Below are 20,711 nucleotides of genomic sequence, written 5' to 3'. Positions count from 1 at the left end.
GGGGTACCTCCCCATAACCCAGCTACATCCATTGGCTTTCTATGGGATTCATGCAGAAACATCATGAACTACATGATGAATTACAATTGTTGTTGTGAGCTGCTCTGAGTCCTCGGGGAGGGGCGGCATAAAAATGTAATAAATTATTATTATTATTATTATTATTATTATTATTATTGTTGTTGTTATTGTTGTTATTATTATTATTATTATTATTATTATTACATTTTGTTGGATTATCAAAACAGTGACCAGCCCAGATTCATTTACAGAGATGGGCAGCTGTAGAAATTACATCAACCAACCAACCAACCAACCAACCAACCAACCAACCAACCAACCAACCAACCAACCAACCAACCAACCAACACAATAAGCCAGCCTTAAACCTTGACTCTTCTTTTTCCAAACAGATCCCTTTCCCCCTCTAGATCTCATCCTTAAGGAGACAAGAACAGAATCTGCGGTATTTCTGAGATGGTCTGCTTTTATTCATCCAGATGTGAAATTGGTGAGCAAGGAAATCATTAACCATTTGGTCTGAGAGTGCTAGAGGCAAATCTAGGAGGGATTGAAACCGAGCAGCTGGTTCATTTTTTACCCTGGGTTTTTGAGATGTTCCTCTGGGTGAACTTCATGGGAAGGGCTTCATGGACCACCATACAAGTGAACGCACTTTCTTCCCAATCAGTTCTGGAGATAGTAGCTTTGCTGTATAGAAAGAAGGTATCATCATGCTTATTCTTCAAAGCTGGAGTGGTCACAGAGTTGTCTTGTGGCAGGGGATTATGATTCATTAGCCACTGTATTTCAGCCTTAGCTGGGAAAAAACCATTTATCATGCAAGTAAGAGACACCTTTGTCCCTGGATTCAACTCATCTCGGTGAGGAGGGAAGACATAGACTTTGGGTGCAACGCTCTTGCCTAGATAAAGTTTGAGGAAAGAAAAACAATAATGAAATGTAGGAGAAATTAGTGGTAGCAATGAATGGTTGACATCTCTTGCTAAACTATTATTATTTTAGCCATTGTTCACTTATATCACAAAGGCATGGTTAGCAGGCCGTTCTATGACTATGACTGATGCAAAGTTTGTTATCCTGGTTACTTATCCACCCAATATTCTGGATTGTTGATGCCGCCCTTTTCATGTCTCCAAGTTTGCATCGCACACCGCATACTACAGTCATTGTTCTACAATGTCTCGATACAAATGAAAACAAGTTGTTAGTCCCCCATAAGGGTGAACAATTTAAATTTCTCCTTACCTCCGGTTTTGAAAATGTTCTTTGTGATAGGGGTAACAAAGGATGGATGTTCCACTGTACAGGTGAAAGCCTCTCCCGATTCCCATTCTTGAGGGAAGACGCTGAGGTGGCTGAGAACAGTGTAGGTACCATTTTCTTCTTCTCTTGTTTCCATTATACTAGGATTCATGTGTCCATTTTTCTCCCGAGACCAGATAATTTTCAACCCCTGTTCATTTGCTAGATTGTTCACAACACAGCTGAGCCTGCTGTTTCTATCAATGTACAAGGCTCTTGGTGTTGGGGGCAGAATATATACATTAATATCTCCAGAGGGACAACTGCTTCCATCTAAGGATAAAAATATAAAATAATGTCAGTCAGTGTTCCCTCTAATTTTTTTGGGGGGTGGGCGGAAAAGTATAGTGTCTGAGCGGCAGTCCCTTTGGGACTGGGCGGCACAGAAATATTAAACAAACAAACAAACAAACAAATAAAAAACCCACCCCGTTTTGCCTCAGAGAATTTCGAAATAAAATACTGTACTGTGTGTCTATAACAGTGAGCTCACAATAGGGCAACTCTATCAATATCAAAATGCCACTTAAATAGTTGAGCTAGTTTCAAACTAGATTTTGATTTTCTTTCTCTCTTCCTTACTCCCATTCTTTTTCTTTATCTTTTCCTTCCTCTCTTTTTTCTATCTGTTTCTCTCTCTTCCTCTCTCTCTCCTTCCCTCTCACTCTTTCCCTCTTGGCTTCTGGGCAGGTTTGGAAAACTCTGAGTTGATGATGATTTTTAAGTGAGCGATTGCTCACTGCTCAGCTTAGAGGGAACTATGATGTCAGTTCCCTAGCCAGCTCCCACTTGTTCCCCGACCAATACACTCTTGATCTGATCTATATGAGAGCTGCTTTTGAGTTTAGTAAATATAAATCCACAGCAAAAACACTTAAACTTATACATAATTTCACAGTGCTTTAATAATAATAATTTAATAATAATTTATTAGAGTTGCATGCCGTCCCTCTCCGAAAACTTGGGGCGGCTCACAACAATAATAACAAGTGACAAATCCAATATTTTAAAAACATCTAAAAAACCCCATCATTAAAACCATACAACACAGTCATATCATACATAAACTATACAAGCCTGGGGGTATCTCAATTTCCCTATGCCTGGCTACATAGGTGGGTCTTCAGTAATTTACGAAAGGCAAGGAGGTTGGGGGCGATTCTAATCTCTGGGGGGAGTTGATTCCAGAGGGCCGGGGCCGCCACAGAGAAGGCTCTTCCCCTGGGGCCCGCCAAACGACATTGTTTGGTCGACGGGACCCAGAGAAGGCACACTCTGTGGGATCTTATTGGTCGCTGGGATTTGTGCAGCAGAAGGCCGTTCCGAAGGTATTCTGGTCTGATGCCATGTAGGGCTTTATAGGTCATCATTACCAACAGTTTGAATTGTGACTGGAAACTGATGCAGGCCGCGGAGTGTTGACAAAACATGGGCAAATATAGGGAGCCCCACGATAGTTCTTGAGGCTGCATTCTGCACGATCTGAAGTTTCCGAACACTCTTCAAAGGTAGCCCCAGTCCTCTCTAAGCGATTTACAGAGTCAGCATAATACCCTCAACCATCTGGGTCCTCATTTTATTGGTCTCAGAGGGATGTAAGGCTGAGTTAAACGTGATCCGATCAGGAGATCAAGCTCCTGGCAGTGAGCAGGGAGTAAGTCTGCAATACTGCTTTTTAACCACTGAAGCACCACAAGCTCTAATTGAGCCAGAAAAAAAGTTCCCCCTCCTGGTCTATAAATATTCTCAGCTGTCCAGGTCATAGTTGTCCCAAAGGTGCTTTTTTTAAAAAAAGAGGCAATTGGACTTTCTGGGTTTTGTTTTTTTCTTTGAAGGCATTTCCCTTCCCATCCAAGAAGCTGAAGAAGAGCCGAAGAAGCTTCTTGGATGAGAAGCGAAACCTCTTTAAAGAAAAAACCAGAAAGTCCACCTGTCTCTTGGAAAAAAAAACCACCTTTGGGTTTCCTCTTCCTAAATATAGTGAAGAAGCCCTAAATTAATGAAGATTTATTGAAAACATTATGGATTTCTACAAAGGTCTTACAAAAAAGTGAGCTAGTCTCCCCCTTGGGTTTTCTGACTTATACAAGTCAAAACTTTGCCCTTGTTTGACCTCTCCTGGTTTCTAAGAGGTCAGTAAGGGGTGTGCATAAGTGCTTTCTGCCCTCTGTCCTAATGTTTGTGGAACAGGTTCCAACTATGGTCACATAGTTGTGCCTCGGTTTGCAGTCAGTCTGTGCAATTTTCTTGCAGCTGCTGAGGATCTGATCAATGGTTTCATCAAAATGCAAAGTCTGCATTTAGGGTCATTAGTTGATTTTTCGATTCTGATTATTATTGTTATTGTTGTTGTTGTTGTCTTTTATTCATTAAACATGAAACTCAATCAACTGAACATTTAAAAACGTGTAAGAAATATCATTGTCTGATGCTAATAGTTGATACCGGTTGCGGCCAGCATCCTATGTATCAACCAAGTTGTATGATCTTCTGAGTAGTGCAGATTATTATGTTATTGTGATTGTTATTGTCATTGTCATTGTCATTGTTTCAGTCAAATGAACATTTTAACAATGTATCACAAATATTACTAACTGCCATGGATGGTTGACATGAATTGCTGATAGCATCCTGGATATCAACCAGGGATTTTGTTGTTGTTGTTGTTGTTTATATATATTTATATTTTATTCAACTCCTTGCCAGAATTTTTGATGAATCAGAGTATGATTTTTTTACTAACATCATGTATATGAATATTATTATTATTATTAATAATATTATTATATCTTTGCATACCACCAATATGGACCTGACAAAACAAACAAACAAATAAATAAAAATAAATAAAATAAATAAACGTCATGATTACCTTCACATTTCTTGGCTTTGCCCTTCACCTTGGTTTGTGATGCTGTGTGGGTTACTTCACAGTAATAACTTTTTCCTTCCAGCCAGTCACTTTGGGTAATGTTGACTACGCTGGCGGTACTGAAGGTATATGTGCCAGGATTCTGCCAAGGAGGATAATTGTATGGATGCAGCGATCCAGAGCGGCTGCCCACCTTCCATTCAATGTCCAGTTGTTTGGGGTAGAAGCCTGAAATCTGGCACCACAACTGTATGGACCCATCTCTGGAACCGCATGAAGAATGGAAGACATTGATCTCAGGGCCCAAAGGAAGACGAGTCTGAGTGCCTGAGGAGGAGGAATTAGATGAAACATTTAGCCCTACATGGCATAGGACCAGACAGCCTCCGACACCGCCTTCTGCTGCACGAATCCCAGAGACCCGTGAGGTCCCACAGAATTGGTCTCCTTAGGGTCCTGTCGACCAAACAATGTCGGCTGGCAGGACCTAGGGGAAGAGCCTTCTCTTGTACTGCCCCCCCTCCTCGCCTTATAGATTTTTTAACTTAGAATTTTATAGTCTGTTTTTAATGTATAATTAATTGGATTGTTGTTACTGTATATGCTGTGAGCTGCACCGAGTCCTCGGAGAGGGGAGGCATACAAATCCAATTAAATCTTAAAATCTTAAATCTTAACTATTATTTAGTAGACCAGGGTGGAGAAACACCTTGGGTAGTAGCCTAATACAACCCCTATCCTTCATCAATTGGTCTTCTCAGCCTTTCCCCCCTGAATGTTTGATTGAAGAATTTCATGGCTTGGAAAATCCTTGATCTCTTACCTGAACCTCACTTTGCCTTCCAACCCCCCCCCCCTTCAAACCTTGCTTTCCTGGTTTATATCAATCAATGTTTGCCTTAATTTTTTCCAACAGGTGATGTGTACTCCTGTCTTTCCTCCTGATATTGGTTCAAAAGTACCAGAGGTGATATTCAGCTGGTTCTGTCTGGTTCGGCCAAACCTTTAGTGGAAACTGAAAGTGGCCCCACCTACCTACCCACCTGGTTTTATGCAATTCAGTTTGTGCACGTCTTTCAGGTTGGACACATGTGCTGAAATGTGTTGGAGTAAAGCGCAAGCGCAGATGGCTGTACGCATGTGTGGAGATCGCGCATGCTCATATTTGTGAACCACTAGGGAAGGTAAGTGAAAATGATCCCTGAGAAGTACCTTTTGAGGAGACTACAGGTAGTCCTCAACTCATAACAATTGAGCCCATGAGTTATATTGCTAAGCAAGACATTTTTTAAACTGAGGTTTGACCCCTTTTACCACCTTTCTTGCTGCAGAATTCACTTGCTAAGTGAATTACTACCGTTATTAAGTTAATAACACCATTGTTAATTGAATTCCCCCTTGACTCTGCCTGTCAGAAGGTCACAAAATGTGAGAAATAACCTTAGGGTACTGCAATCATCATAAATGTGAGCCATGGAATATGAATTTTGATCATGTGACCATGAGGATGTGGCAATCACTGTATGTGATGAAAAATGGGCCATTCATAAGTCACTTTTCCCACATCAATTATAACTTTGGATGGTCACTAAACGATTGTAAGCCGAGGATTGCTTGTATCTTCACAATTATCATTGTTTCCTGCCACTTCCCATTTGGATGTTCTCATCTTTGACAAATCAACTGCCTTTGAGCAGAGAAAAAGGATAATAACTTTACTAGACTCACGGTCAATTTTTTTGGTAATTCTGGTGTTGGTGGCTGCATGGTTGACGTTGCACTGGAATAACTCGGATTGCCATTGGCTGACGGGGAGGGTGAGCAGGCTGGTCTGAGTATAGAGGCTGGATGAGGACGAAACTGGAGGGAAGCTGTGGATTCCGCTGGTGATGGCGCCTGAATTCCATTGCACTGTGGCTGGTTCAGGAAAGAAGCCTTTGATGAGACAACCGATGTAAATTTGGGAAGCGGTGGTAACGTCTTGGTTACAAGGAGACAGTGGGAATACAGTTGGAGCTGTAGCTGAAGCTGTAGAAGAAGATAACGATAACACAGCGAAGATAGTGAGTTTATATCCCATTAAGATGGCAACCCTAGGTCCAAATATGGATTGAAAAGATGTTGAAACAAAGTATTGACTCAAAACCCAAAATATTTTTATTAGGAATACTACCAGAAAAAATTAATAAAGAAGAAATATATTTAATTGTTCACATAGTAACTGTCACCACAATTGTATATGCACATAATTGGAAGTTGAATAGAATACTAACAGAAAGAGAAATACTAGGGAAAATTATGGACTGTACAGAAATGAATAGACTCACAATTAAAAATTAAGGATACAAAAAGGAAAATAAAATTAAAGATAAAGAATGCTGGGAGTTTTATAAAATTTGGAGGAAATTTTATGAATGGACTGAAAATTAAAATGGATAAAATAGTTAATGTAAATTTAATATAAGAGAGATAAAGAAATGAGAAATATGATTGAGAGAACCCAGCTGACAAAAAGAGAAAAAGAAGCACCATTAGATAAATATAGGAGCCGGGGTGGCGCAGCAGGTAGAGTGCTGTACGGCAGGCCACTGAAGCTGACTGTAGATCTGAAGGTCAGTGGTTCAAATCTCATCGCCGGCTCAGCCTTCCATCCTTTTGAGGTGGGTAAAATGAGGACCCGGATTGTGGGGGCAATAGGCTGGCTCTGTTAAGAAGTGCTATTGCTAACATGTTGTAAACCGCCCTGAGTCTAAGGAGAAGGGCGGCATAAAAATTGAATAAACAAATAAATAAATAAATGTAACATATAATTAAAATTAAACTAGAATAGGTTGGAAAGGGAATTTAAGAAAATTGCTTAGCTTGTCATTTATTAAATTAAAATTAGCTATTGAAATTATATTTTAGTCTTTTTTTCTTATACAGACTGAATAATTTGTGATTTGAAATGTGATTTAGGAGATTTTACAAACATATTGTTATGCATTGAAAGTATGTGTGTTGTTATGTATGTATGCTTTTAAGATGGAGGGAAAAAAATTATGGTACTGAAAAGATGGCAACCTTGGTGACATGTTCTCTAGTAGTTCTATTATTTCCAGTGACTCTGTGAATTTCACACTCAAAAGAGATGAGAATTTGAATACCAGGATAGCAGACTTCAAATAACAAGGAGCTCCTTTTTTTTGAAAGGAGAAGAAAATTGTGACTGAGGGAATAGCAGTTATCTCTTTCAGCACGATACTTAGAAAGAAGCAAAAGAGAAAAAAGAAAAGGAAAAGGATGGGCATTTAAGAATATCTCCCTTTTTCTTACTGTATTTGATGATGATGATGATAACAACAATCATAAATGTATTTGTGATTGTGATCATAATAATAATCATGAACACGATCATAATCATAATCATAACCATAATCTTTGACATAAGAAAAACAACAACAGAGTTGGAAGGGACCTTGGAGGTCTTTTAGTCCAACTTCATGATTAGGCAGGAAACCACTACTTCAGACAAATGATTACCCAACATCTTCTTAAAAAGTTCTAGTGTTGTAGCATTCATAACTCTGGAGGAAAGTTGTTCCACTGATTAATTGTTCTGTCAGGAATTTTTTCCTTAGTTCTAAGTTACTTCTCTCCTTGTTTAGTTTCCAACTATTGCTTCTTGTTCTACCCTGGGTTGGAGAATTGCTTGACTTCCTCCTCTTCGTGGCAGCCTCTGAGATACTGGAACACTGCTATCATGTCTCCCCTAGTCCTTCTTTTCATTAAACCAGACATACCCAGACATAACCAGCATTCTTCATCTGTTATAGCTCCCCCCAATCATCTTTGTTGCTCTTCTCTGCACTCTTTCTAGAGTCCCAACATCCTTTTCACATTGTGGTGACCAAAACTGAATGCAGTATTCCAAGCATGGCCTTACCAAGGCATTATAAAGTGGTATTAACACTTCATGTGATTTTGATTCTATCTCTCTGTTAATACAGCCTAGAACTGTGTTGGCTTTCTTGGCAGCTGCTGTACACTGTTGGCTCCTATGGTTGGACACTAAGATTCCTTTTCACAGAAGATTTAACTAATCTTCTCTCACTCATAAATGAGATAGATCAACTACTCCTTTTAAATAGGAACAGCTCAAACTTTTAAAACTCAGCAACCCTCTGCTTCATTGAAACATGGCTAAATGATTCAATTAACAACAACCCCCTGCCAACATCAGGGTTTCAGATTCAAAGGGCAGAAAGGATGCAAAAATATCAGGTTAAAAAGAAAGGGGTGGTGGTACAGTAGAGGCCAAAATTGTGGAAACCTTTGGGGGGGGGGGAAGCGTATTTTCTAAAACTAGCTAGTAACACCATAAAAATTATATATCAAGGGAAAGATAAAGGGAAAGAGTGTAAGGCATTTTTATGAAGGATTTGCTATTAGAATAGCTGTTATATAAAGATGAGAAGTGAAACACAGAAAAAAAAGATATACAACAACTCTCTATCACAAGGTCCTACCTGTCAATGAATACTTCAGCTTCAACCGCAACAATGCACAAGCACACAACAGATTCAAACTCAATATAAACTGCTCCAAACCTGACTGCATAACATGCAACTTTAGTTATCAATGCCTGGAATGCAATACCTGATTCTGTGCTTTCTTCCCCAAACCCTAATCTTAGACTATCTGCAGACAACTTCACCCCATACCGAAGAGATCTGTAAGGGGCGTGCATAAGTGCACTATTGTGCCTGCCGTCCCTGTCTTATTGACCTATAGTCCTGATTTTCCTGTACCTACTTTGCTTATGTTTATGTTTATACCAATACCTGCTATCTTGTGCATGTTTTTGACAAATAAAATAAATATATAAATAAAATCCTGTGAGCTGAAAAAAAGGATACTTTAACATTGTTAACCTAAGCCAAGAGCTGCCAAGATACATTCAGCTTGTCAACTGCTCACAAGATGCAAGAACCTTTTAGATCACAACTACTCTACATTAAAAGTCTAATCACTGTAGGTTTCACCTTGTATCTGTTCACAGGCAAAGACTTAATAAAACAGTGAAATTTTGGACTGAAAAGGCAAAGTTAACGTTAAAGGCTTGCCTTGAATGCACAGGCTTGAAAGTTTTATGAAGCCTCCTAGAGTGGATTTGGATGAACTCGCTGGCACGATAACATCATAACATTAGCTTTTGTGAGGACTTACATGCCCCCTCGAAAACCTTACACATCTATGTGAGCAACAATAAAACCTTGGTTTACAGTTAAGCTCAAACGTATGCACTGTGCCAAAATGGAAGCCTGCAAGAAAGGAGATATAATGGTGTACAATCAGGCCAGGAATGTATTAACAAGGGAGATTTGTGCAACCAAGAGAAGCTACTCTAAAAAGCTGAGGGATCTGCTCTCAACAAAATGAACCAGCAAATATGTGGTAACGCCTAAAAAATATCATTGGCAACAGTGAACCTTCCTCTCTTGCTAAAGAGAATTGACAACTGGCAGATGACCTGAATGTGTTCTACTGTAGGTTTGAGAGGAGACCACTGTCAACTATCACTACCCTCTCTATCTCAGATACACCAACAAGAGCCAAGTCTTCTACACCCATCTGTATCCCTCTGCGCCTTACTTTTCTAGTGGTTGCAAAAAGAGATCTGTTTCACAGACAAAAGTCTGGGAAAACACTAGGCCCAAACAGGGTAACCCCCTCTTGCTGTCTGTGTTGATCAACCGATCCCCATCTTTATCTTTAGTAAATCACTGGAGATGTGTTGTGTCATTTGCATCAAATACTCTATTGTCATTCCAAGAAACCCTCCATCAAGGAGTTGAATGATTACAGAAAGTTTCCTCTGACATCCGTTGTTGTGAAAACAATTGAAAAGTTAGTGCCGGCCCACCTGAAACCCATCATGGATCCACTTTTGGACCACTTGACACTTGCCTACCATGTAAAGAGATCGGCAGAGGAATCTGGCAATCTCTTTGCATGTCAATTTGGCATTGCACCAGAGGTGGGTTCCTCCCAGTTTGGACTGGTTTGCCTGAACTGGTAGCGACTTGGTGGTGACATCACAATGATCTGTTGGTGCTGGTCTGTGGGTGCCACCATCTTTTAAAAAATGTTTTTTTTTTCATTTTTTAAAAATTTCTTTTTTATTTTGTGCCTGTGCAGAAGTTGAATTTCTGGTACTGCACATGCAGCGCCATTTTTTTTTTTGGCGAGGTAAGTTGGAACCCATCCCTGTATCGTGCTACATCTTACAACCTCTTGAATCCCTAAAGACTTACGTAAAAGTCTTTTTTGTAGACTTTAGATCACTATTCCACACTACCCTTCCAGAAATGCTCCTCTGTAATATAATCTCTCTAATATAATTCCTCTATAAGTGTCTGACCGCACTTGTAGAGGGATTATAAACTTTCTTTTTTTAAAAAAAGAGGAAGCAACAGGTGAAACTAGGGAAAAATCAGATTGAATACCCATTCAATTAGCACAGCAACACCCCCCCTCCCATAACAATGACTGCATCTTGAAAGATCCCTCTGTAGAAGCTTGCAGATGATACAATCATTGATCTCACTGGAGACAATGATGAGTCTGCATATAGATGAGAGGTAGATGAATTTGCCCTGAGGTACAGCCAGAACAGTCTGCAGATGAACATCTTATACTGTAAAGATGATAGTAGATTTTAGGAGAAGTTCTCCTATTCTACCACCTCTTGCAATATTAGACAAGGAGTATCAACAGTAGAGACCTTCCCGTTTCTGGATTCTATTATATCCCAGGATTTGAAACAGATGGCTAACATTAGAACCATCATTAAAAAGGCACAACAAAGAATGTTCTTTTGGCATCAACTCAGAAAACTCAGATTGCCCAAGGATCTGCTAATACAAGTCTACAGAGGAATGATTGAGTCAGTCATTTGCACCTCAGTAACTGTTCTGTTTGGTACAGCAACCAAAGAGGACAGCTACAAACTTCAAGGGACAGTTAGAATTGCAGAAAAAAGCAATCGCAACCAGCCTTCCTTCCATTTGGACCGGGAGTCAGTCATGCCCTCATCACTTCAAGGCTTGATTAATACAATGTACTCTACATGAAGCTACCTTTAAAGAATTTTCAGAGACTGCAGCTAGTTCAAAATGCAGCTGCGCGAGCCATCTTGGGTGTAACAGGGGGAGACCCAGACTAACAAACTAAGTTATAGTATTATTTTCAAGTTCCTTGCAGTCTGCATCTGAGAGGCAAACAATTATTTATATGCTAGGAGCTTCTGGATGTTCAGGAAACCAAATTACATCATTGGTTATCATTTCTATTCTAGCAGATAACTGGAGGGACTAATTGCGCCATTTTAATATTTTTAGCCTCCTCATCATTGAAAAGACAAATGTGTTTTAGGGCAAATATTTACCCCAACGATTCGGCTCACCATTTAAACATCAAATCTCCAACACAAAGAACCTTTTTAGTCAGCGTGTAAGCAGTGCTAATTGATCAAAACAAAATAGCTTTTCCCTATGTCCCTATCAGCATTTTGACCTACAGAAATAAGCAGGTGGGTGATTTTTTAAATGACCTCAGAGAGGTAGGAGGTATAATATCTAGTAAAGAGAAAAACCAGAGGAGATATGATAGCAGTCTTCCAGTACTTGAGGGGATGCCACAGAGGGAAGGGGATCAACCTATTTCCCAAAGTACCCAAAGGCAGACAAGAAATAATGGATAGAAACTGATCAGAGAGAGATTCAACTTGGAAATAAGGATGCGTTTTCTGACAGAACAATCAACAGAAGTTGCATTCAGAAGTTGTGGGAGCTTTATCACTGGAAGCAATCAAGAACACACTAGACTGCCATCTGCCAGAAATGGTGTAAGATCCTCTTGGGCAGGATGTTGAACTAAATGACCTACAACCCTACCCCTAACCTACAAGATCTCTTCCAACTCCATTATTCTGTTATCTCCAGTTCTGTACGAAGCTGGGAATAACTTCCACCCTCTTGCTTCTCACTAGCTTCACTGAATCCTAGCATGTAATCAGACATCCAGATGGAAGATAAGAGAATAACAGAACAGAACAGAATTGGAAGGGAAGGTATTCTAGTCCAGCTTCCTGCTCAGCCAGGAAATCTTATACCCAGTGATGGTGAATCTATGGCACTCATGTTATCAATGGCAAACACAGCCCTCTCTGTGGGCATTTACACATCACCAGCTGCTCTTCTTTGCAAGTGCCAGAAAATGGCCTGAAAAGAGCCCCAAACCAAACTGTTTCTGGGTCTTTTTTCAGAGCATTTCTTATGCTCTTTGTGGGCTGTCCCCAGTCTGTATCCTGGGACATTTGGGGGGGGGGGGGTGTTTTCCAGCTTTTTTCCGGGGCATTTTCAGGACATTTTCCAGGATGCTTTTGGGTTGAAAACAGTCCCAGAAACAGCCTGAAAATGGTTCTCAAACAGCCTGAAAAATGGTCCGGAAAATGGCAAAAGAAACAGCCAAAACACAGGCATGTGTCCGCCCGCCAGCTGATCTTCAGGCTTTCCATACTCTGGTATGTGCGCATGCATGCACATGCATATGCACTCTGGTTTGGGCACACAGTGCTGAAAAGTTTCGCCATCACTGCCCTGTACCATTTCAAGGCAAATAGATCTCTCAGTAGAGCATCCAGCAGCCTTCTCATTCCTCACTACAGTAGCCTGACATCTAGTACTTAGCTAAGAGAACAAAAAGGATTAGTGCTGAGCATGGGACTTCTAGCTATGGCCTAGTTTACCTGAAGCATAGCATTCATGTGAATGCCTGGAAACAACCCTGGCTCGAAGGGGGCTCTCCCTCCCCTCTATTTTAACTCCTAGGGCTAAGGTAGGGTATTCGAAAGCATCCTGTTGAGTGTGAGATCTGTAGGAAGTTCTCTTCTAGCCCATTAACCCAAAGCATTCAACTGCTGTATGTCACAGTTGGAATGGATCTCCCAATAACCTCTTGATCCATGCTAGCTTATCTCAAAGGTGCTTTTTCAGGAGGCAACTGGACTTTTTGGGTTTTTTTTTCTTTTGAAGACGTTTTGCTTCTCATCTTCTTCAGCTCTGACAGGATAATGGGGAATGGAAGGATTTATATTCCACGTGGACCGTGAAATCCTTCCATTCCCCACTACCCAGTCAGAGCTGAAGAAGCTTCTTGCATGAGAAGCAAAACATCTTCAAAAAAGAAAAGCAAGGAAGTCCAGTTGCCTCCTGAAGAAAAAAGCACCTTTGGGACAATCACCTTTGGGACAACGATGACCTGGATAACTCATGCTACCTTAGGTGATCCTAAGCTCTCAGTTGAGTGAGCAAGACATTCTGAGCTGTCCAGCAGAGTTGGAGATGGCCAATTAAGCCCCTTAACTAGGAGATAAGTTCCAAAGAACAAGATCAGAAGATGAGGAGAGACCTGGCCTATACGATCACCATGATTAATTAAATAACATCACCGTCATTCCTTGCCCCCGCTAGCTTTACTCATTCCTAGCATTCAGCTAGATGGTTGAGGAAATCTGAGTGAAACCTGAGAGTTGGGGGTGAGTAACCTCCTTGTTCTTCACTAGTTTATTTGAACTAAACTTCAACATGCAATAAACACTAGTTTATTTGAGCTAGACTTCAACATGGAGATCAAGATACTCCACACTACACATGAGACTTGTAGGAGCTTCCTGGCTGCCCCTTAGCTCATCTGAATCATAGCATGCAGCTGCTGATAGCAACATCTTAGCTGAGAATCAAACTTGGAACTGTTACTCCATTACTTTCCTTCCCTGCTAGCTTATTGGAACCTTCACATTCTCTATGTGAAGGATATCAATCTTCTATCTAAACATTGGATGTGAAGAAGGAGTCATGGATATCTTGCCCCTCACCCTTTCAGGAACTCATCTCATCTCCTGGAGAATGATCAAAGAGATCACTATATGTAAGGAATGAAGCAGACAATGAGCTAATTCTCTTCTTTGTGATGAGCTTGGCAGAACCCTATGCACTCAGCTAGGCTGGGAAAATTCTCCTAGCATGAAGCATGGCATAAGCTCCCTTGCTTCAAACCAGCCTCCCTAGCTTTCTAGGGAGTATTAGGGTTGGAGCACATACTTGGGGATCCCTTTTGCTCTCCACAAGCTTCATATGAGCCCCGCTGCTCAAATCCTAGTTATCACAAAGCTACTAGCTAAGCGGGTGATTTGGAAGCTTGGGGGCAAGCTTCCATTTCCCCCCCCTCCAGTTTTACAGAACCATAGTAAGCTAGGAGGTAAAAAAAAATCTCCCAGTTGGAATAAGTCTACTTTTTCTGGATCAGCTGCCCTGAATTGTAGCATTCAGTCAGATGGTTGAGGATGTCTTGGCCAAACCTCAGGCTTAGAACAAGCAGCTTCCCTGTTCAGTTTGAGTTCCATGGCTCAGATGGAGATCAAGCAACTGATAGTTAAGAATGCCACTTGTAGCAAATTTCCATCTTACTGACTGGCTTAGCTGAATACTAAACCCAACTAGCAGACTCCCAGTTAAGCATGGCTTGGAATAACTGCCTTGTCCACTACTAGCTTCCCTAAATCCTAGCATTTAGCTGGGAATTAAAAATATAAAACCTCAGCATCCATCTTGGAGTAATTCAGCCCATTAATTGATCTAAATTCATAGTCCTTGGATATAAAGCTCTCTGTTGAACATGAGATTAATTGCTAGTTCCCTCAGCTCTTCAATATCTTCTCTAAAGCATAGAAAACCCCTGGGAAAAATGTCTCGGTTGAGCCTAAAGTCCAGAGAATGCTCGGTAGCTTCCTTAATCCTCATTAGATACTTGATCCCCAGATTGCAGATCAAGCTAAGCCTTGCCAGCTTTAAGGCATGTGGACTTCTTGAGCTCCTAAAATGGGAGCTGAAGTTCAGGGATCTTAAAATTGCCAAGCTGGAGAAGCACTAAGCAAAACAAAATATTGATTGACCTGCTTGATCCCTAGCTGAATCATAATAGTGAGCTAGGAGGTTAAAAAAAATGTCCCAGCTGAGCGTGGAGTTTAGCTAGGAAGCTTGTAGCTTCCTACTTGCTTCATTGAAAAGTAACAGTCTGATGGACTAGGAAATATCAGCTGAGGATCAGGCTTAGATAAAACAACCTGAAACCCCCTCCCCCAGCTTAGATGAACCCAAGCTTTGCACTATGGGATAACAGTAGATGCCCCATTAAGCTGTTTCTTCCAAGCTTAGCTAGGAGATAAGCTAGGAAATAGAAAAACCTTTCAGTTGACCCTAAATCTTGGAATAAGCTCTTATGCTCCCTACTAGCTGATATGAATCCCAAACTCTAGTTGGGGTGGAGGCTTGGGGTAAGCATTGCTGCTTCCCACAAACTTTTGTTAACCCTAGTACTCAGCTCTCACGTTCCCACGACCTTATTTGAATAGCATCACTCAGGTAGAGGCTCAAGAAATTTCCAACAGATCTAAAGGCTAAGCTGATTATTTTAATGCTATCTATCTAAGAACTAATCCATATGTTCCCGAACTTAAACTTGTTCTTCCTTGACTTTGAGCAGAGAGTCACATTTTTTGTCTGTCAAGAGGTAGCTTATCTTATGGCTAATGTTCAGGAATCAGGAATAATAATTTGACTGAAGCTCTAGAATGCATCTGGGCAAACCTGAGGTTTTGGATAGACTTTTAAGAAGCTATCACTATTGTAATTTAGTTGTAATCTTGATGACCAGAAGTTTATCAATGAAGCATCAGCCTAGACAGACCCTTGGGTAACTCTACTGCCAGATGCTCAGTTTGTCTGCTGCTGATCTGAAGGGTCAAATAATTTGTCAAGTTTGGAATCAGCAATGGTGCAGTAGCTCCATCACTGTTTCTGTTACTAGGAATGAGAAGTATCCCAGATGAATGGCAGGCTCCCTAAATCCCTAAATGTATTTTTTCTTAGCATTAGACTAACCAAGGAGGTGGAGGGACAAAGTTGTGTGATACAACTTTACTTCCTGCTAACTCCTTACTGAAATGTGATCACCTTCAAGGAGGCAAGGACCCCATTCTTAGCTTTAGGGAGAATTCTTCCATCAATGATGTTCTCAGCCAGGATGTACAACTGAGATTTTCAGGTACTATAGTAGAATTAACTACACAGTCCTACCATAAACATTCAGTCCCTTTGGTGGATATGAAGCACATATGAAGAGTACAGGAAGAGCACAACAAGCCTTACTAGTCTTCAACACTAGGACAACTAAATACAATAACAAGAAATCCAACAAAATGACAGATTCAAAATCTTGTTCCAAGACATCTTACCTTGACCTCTTGTCTCAGAGGTGGCATTTGATTCCAGGAAAGTTTCCATTCTCCCAGTAGTCTCATTTATTTCTAACTTCCCAGAAGTTAAGCCGAAAGTCAAATAAGAATACCTCTTTTTTACTTACCAAACCAAATGCCAGGGACGCCATTGGGCTTCTGTGGCTTGACTGGATTCTTCTCCTCCTTGAGAATTATGTCCTTGAGTAACAGGACCTTCAAAGTTTTGCTCACGTTTTTAGGATGTGTTATTTAAAAACAAAACAAAAATTAACAGTTAGTAACATCCTTGGGGTTGGCGTGAAGGTGTGAATAGAAGGTGTGAAAAAGACCCTATTGATGTGGTCTGAGTTCCCAAAGTTGCCTTGTGAAAGGCTTTCAACCATGGAGAACTTCCCTTCTTTCTCTTTTAGAGGTCCAAACATTCAGCAACTGAGAAAAAACACCCAGATTTTAATTAAACTGGTCAACAACACCAGTAAATATTTGTTGCTGTAAAAAAAAAAAATTACCTAGTCAATTTTGCAATGTTATCCAAGAGGAAGAATACAACAGAATAAGAGAATAGAATTAGGAAAGAATAGAATCAGAAAACAATAAAATCAAGAAAGAACAGAATCGAATCCAATCAGGAAAGCATAGAATAGAATACAATAGAATGAATCATGTTTGTCCCAAAGGTGCTTTTTCAAGAGGCAACCAGACTGTCTGTTTTTCCTTTGAAGACATTTCACTTCTCATCCAAGAAGCTTCCAAGAAACATCTTGAAAGAAAACCCAGAAAGTCCATTTTCCTCTTGAAAAAGCATCTTTGGGAGAATAGAATGGAATGGACTAGACTAGAATAAATAGAATAGGAGTTTGAAGGAAACCTGGAAGTTATTTAGTCCAACTCCTAGTTAAATCAACTACCCCATTCAATTTTGACCAGTCATAAGGAATATGAGAATCAGTAAGCTGACAAATGTTGTATATCAGAATACAGAATAATTGAGTTGCAATGGGCCTGGGAGGTCTTCTAGTCCAACTCCCTGCTCAAGCAGGAGACCCTATACCATTTCAGACAAAAGTGTTTGTCCAGTCTCTCCTTGAAAGTCTCCAGTGATGAGGCTGCCCACGGTATGCCTGGGATCGCTGTTACAGTAGCGAAAATGGCAATGTGTGCATATCTGTGCACCCCTGACACATGCATGCGTGCCCCTGTGCACTCTCATGCACCCCATGTGAGATTTTGCTTCTGTGCATGCACAGAAGCAAAGAAATCGGTGAAAACCACCAAAATCTCACACGAGGATATCTGCACGTGCGGGATTTTGGCGATTTTCAGCCTTTTTTTGCTTCTGCCTATGTGCAGAATCAAAGACACAGGCGAAAATTGCTGAAATCTCACATGTGCGTGCGCGCCCATATGGGCCTCTGGGACCGATCCGGTAGGAAAAAGTAAGTGCTCTCATCACCTCGACGCTCAACTACTGTAACGCTCTCTACGTGGGGCTACCTTTGAAAAGTGTTCGGAAACTTCAGATCGTGCAGAATGCAGCTGCGAGAGCAATCATGGGCTTTCCCAAATATGCCCATGTTACACCAACACTCTGCAGTCTGCATTGGTTGCCGACCAGTTTACGGTCACAATTCAAAGTGTTGGTTATGACCTATAAAGCCCTTCGTGGCACCGGACCAGATTATCTCCAGGACCACCTTCTGCTGCACGAATCCCAGCGACCAGTTAGGTCCCACAGAGTGGGTCTTCTCCGGGTCCCGTCAACCAAACAATGTTGTTTGGCGAGACCCAGGAGAAGAGCCTTCTCTGTGGTGGCCCCGGCCCTCTGGAACCAACTCCCCCCAGAGATTAGAATTGCCCCCACCCTCCTTGCCTTTCGTAAGCTGCTTAAAACCCACCTCTGCCGCCAGGCATGGGGGAATTGAGATACACTTTCCCCCTAGGCCTTTAAAATTTTATGCATGGTATGTCTGTATGTATGATTGGTTTTTATATAATGGGTTTTAACTGTTTTTAGTATTGGATTATACTGTTTTGTTACTGTTGTTAGCCGCCCCGAGTCTGCGGAGAGGGGCGGCATATAAATCCAATAAATAATAATAATAATAATAATAATAATAATAATAATAATAAAATGTGAATATTTAATAAACATTATTTTTTCTTTTTAAAAAGAGTTTCCCCCCCCTAGTTCTAGATTGCTTCACTCCTTGATTAGTTTTCACCCATTGTTTCTTGTTTTGCCCTCTGGTATTTCAGAATATTTTTACAAAAATTGAAGCAGTCTTCTTGTTTGTGTATAAAACCTTGGAAATTGAGTGTTAACATCAACGCACTGTCCAAACAGGCCTGTAGTTGAGCTAGGGTTAATGCTTAATTCCTCCTTTTGTGTCTTTAAAACATTAAAACCCTAACTGTGGCTTGGGAACCTCATCTCCAAATCCATTCTGGTTTATTTGCTGACATTTTTCAAGACACAGCCAATAGTTAACGATGAGTGGCAGCAGCCAAAAAAGCCAATGCAATCCAAGTTGGGAAATGGGCAAATTCCGGCCTCCAGAGGGCCTCCAGGGGGTGTTGAAGGGCATTTTTGCCCTCCCCAGGTTCCTAGAAAGGCTCTGGAGATTGGGGAAAGCAAAAAACGGGCCTTCCCCACTCCCTCTGGAGGCTAAAACAGGCTATTTCCGAATTTCCAGTAGGCCCAGAAGGTCCCAAAATCACTGGCTGGCACACACACACACATGCCAAATCTGAGCTCGCATGGCCACCGATATGACTCTGCGTGGCACTTGTGGCATGTGTGCCGTAGGTTCACCATCACAGCCCTATACCATTTCAGACAAATGGTTGTCTAATCTCTTCTTAAAAACCTCCTGTGTTGGAGCACCCACTGGTCATTCCAGTCATTCCACTGGTTACTTGTTCTCAATATCAGGAATTTTCTTCTTAGTTCTAGGCTGGCTCTCTTCATGATTGATTTCCATTCATTGCTTCTTGGTATGCCTTCAGATACTTGGGAGAATAAGTTGACCCACAGACATACTTTGTGGCAGCCTCTTAGATACTGGCACACTACTATAATGTTTTCCGTGGTCATTCTTTTCATTAAAAAAGACATACCCAATTCCTGTAACTGCTCTTCCTATGTTTTAGCCTCCAGTCCCCTAATCATCTTTGTTGCTCAATATTTTATGTACGCTGAGAGCATATGCACCAAGACAAATTCCTTGTGTGTCCAATCACACTTGGCCAATAAAAATTCTATTCTATTCTATTCTATTCTATTAAGGTGACCAAAACTGGAGGCAATCTTCTAAGTACTGTATTACCAAGGCCACATTTGGAATGTTATATATGATAAAAAATCTACTTGAAAGGCAAATCTCAATTTATGATATCAAGGAGACGGAAAGTTTCGTCAATCTACTAGGTGAAGGAAAGAAATAACAATGAGCAATTGGTGCAATCTGTAGATATATGTAAACCAGAATTTGAAGATTTATTGGACAAAAACATGTTTCACTTGGGACTTGGAAGTTAGAACTTCCCTGCATTATGAAAGGCTGAACATTTTTCTGCTCCTTTGATTACAACAAGGACTACCCTAAATAATAATAATAATAATAATAATAATAATAATAATAATAATAATAATAATAATAATTTATTAGATTTATATGTTGCCCCTCTCCAAAGATCCTATTTAAAATGAACTTTATAGAGATCTAGAATTAGAAATCACTTTTGCCTTAAATATCTGGGTTCTGACCAGGGGTGGGTTTCAAAATTTTTAGCGAGGGGTTCTCTGCCCAGTTGCTGGGTGGGTCAGGGTGGGTGTGACCAACTCGGCCTCCTGCATTTTTGCCCTCTCTGGGCTCTGGATCCTTTCCTGAAGCATCCAGGAAGGCAAAAATGACCTCACTAGGCTCTGGAGGTCCTTTGAAGGTATTTCCAACCACCTTCAGATCCTGCAGAATGCAGCTTCGAGAGCAATCATGGGCTTCCCAAGGTATGCCCATGTTACACCAACACTCCGCAGTCTGCATTGGTTGCCGATCAATTTCCGGTCACAATTCAAAGTGTTGGTTATGACCTATAACCAACCAGAATATCTCCGGGACTGCCTTCTGCTGCACGAATCCCAGCGACAGGTTAGGTCCCACAGAGTTGGCCTTC

The 20,711-nt window shown here is 40.8% G+C and overlaps 1 gene segment (V, D, J or C); it reads right to left on the bottom strand.

The window, feature by feature from the left end:
• Window positions 1-469: 469 nt before the first annotated feature.
• LOC139154462 (Ig gamma-2C chain C region-like) overlaps window positions 470-20,711 on the bottom strand; it is a 96,410-nt gene continuing 76,168 nt past the window's right edge. Inside the window, 4 exon segments of the C gene segment in view lie at window positions 470-925; window positions 1,270-1,599; window positions 4,199-4,525; window positions 5,927-6,226. Coding sequence covers window positions 591-925; window positions 1,270-1,438 — 504 coding nt within the window.

Source organism: Erythrolamprus reginae, chromosome Z, assembly GCF_031021105.1.
Source record: "Erythrolamprus reginae isolate rEryReg1 chromosome Z, rEryReg1.hap1, whole genome shotgun sequence".
Classification (NCBI taxonomy): domain Eukaryota; kingdom Metazoa; phylum Chordata; class Lepidosauria; order Squamata; family Dipsadidae; genus Erythrolamprus; species Erythrolamprus reginae.
This window is presented reverse-complemented; position numbering and strand designations above follow the sequence as displayed.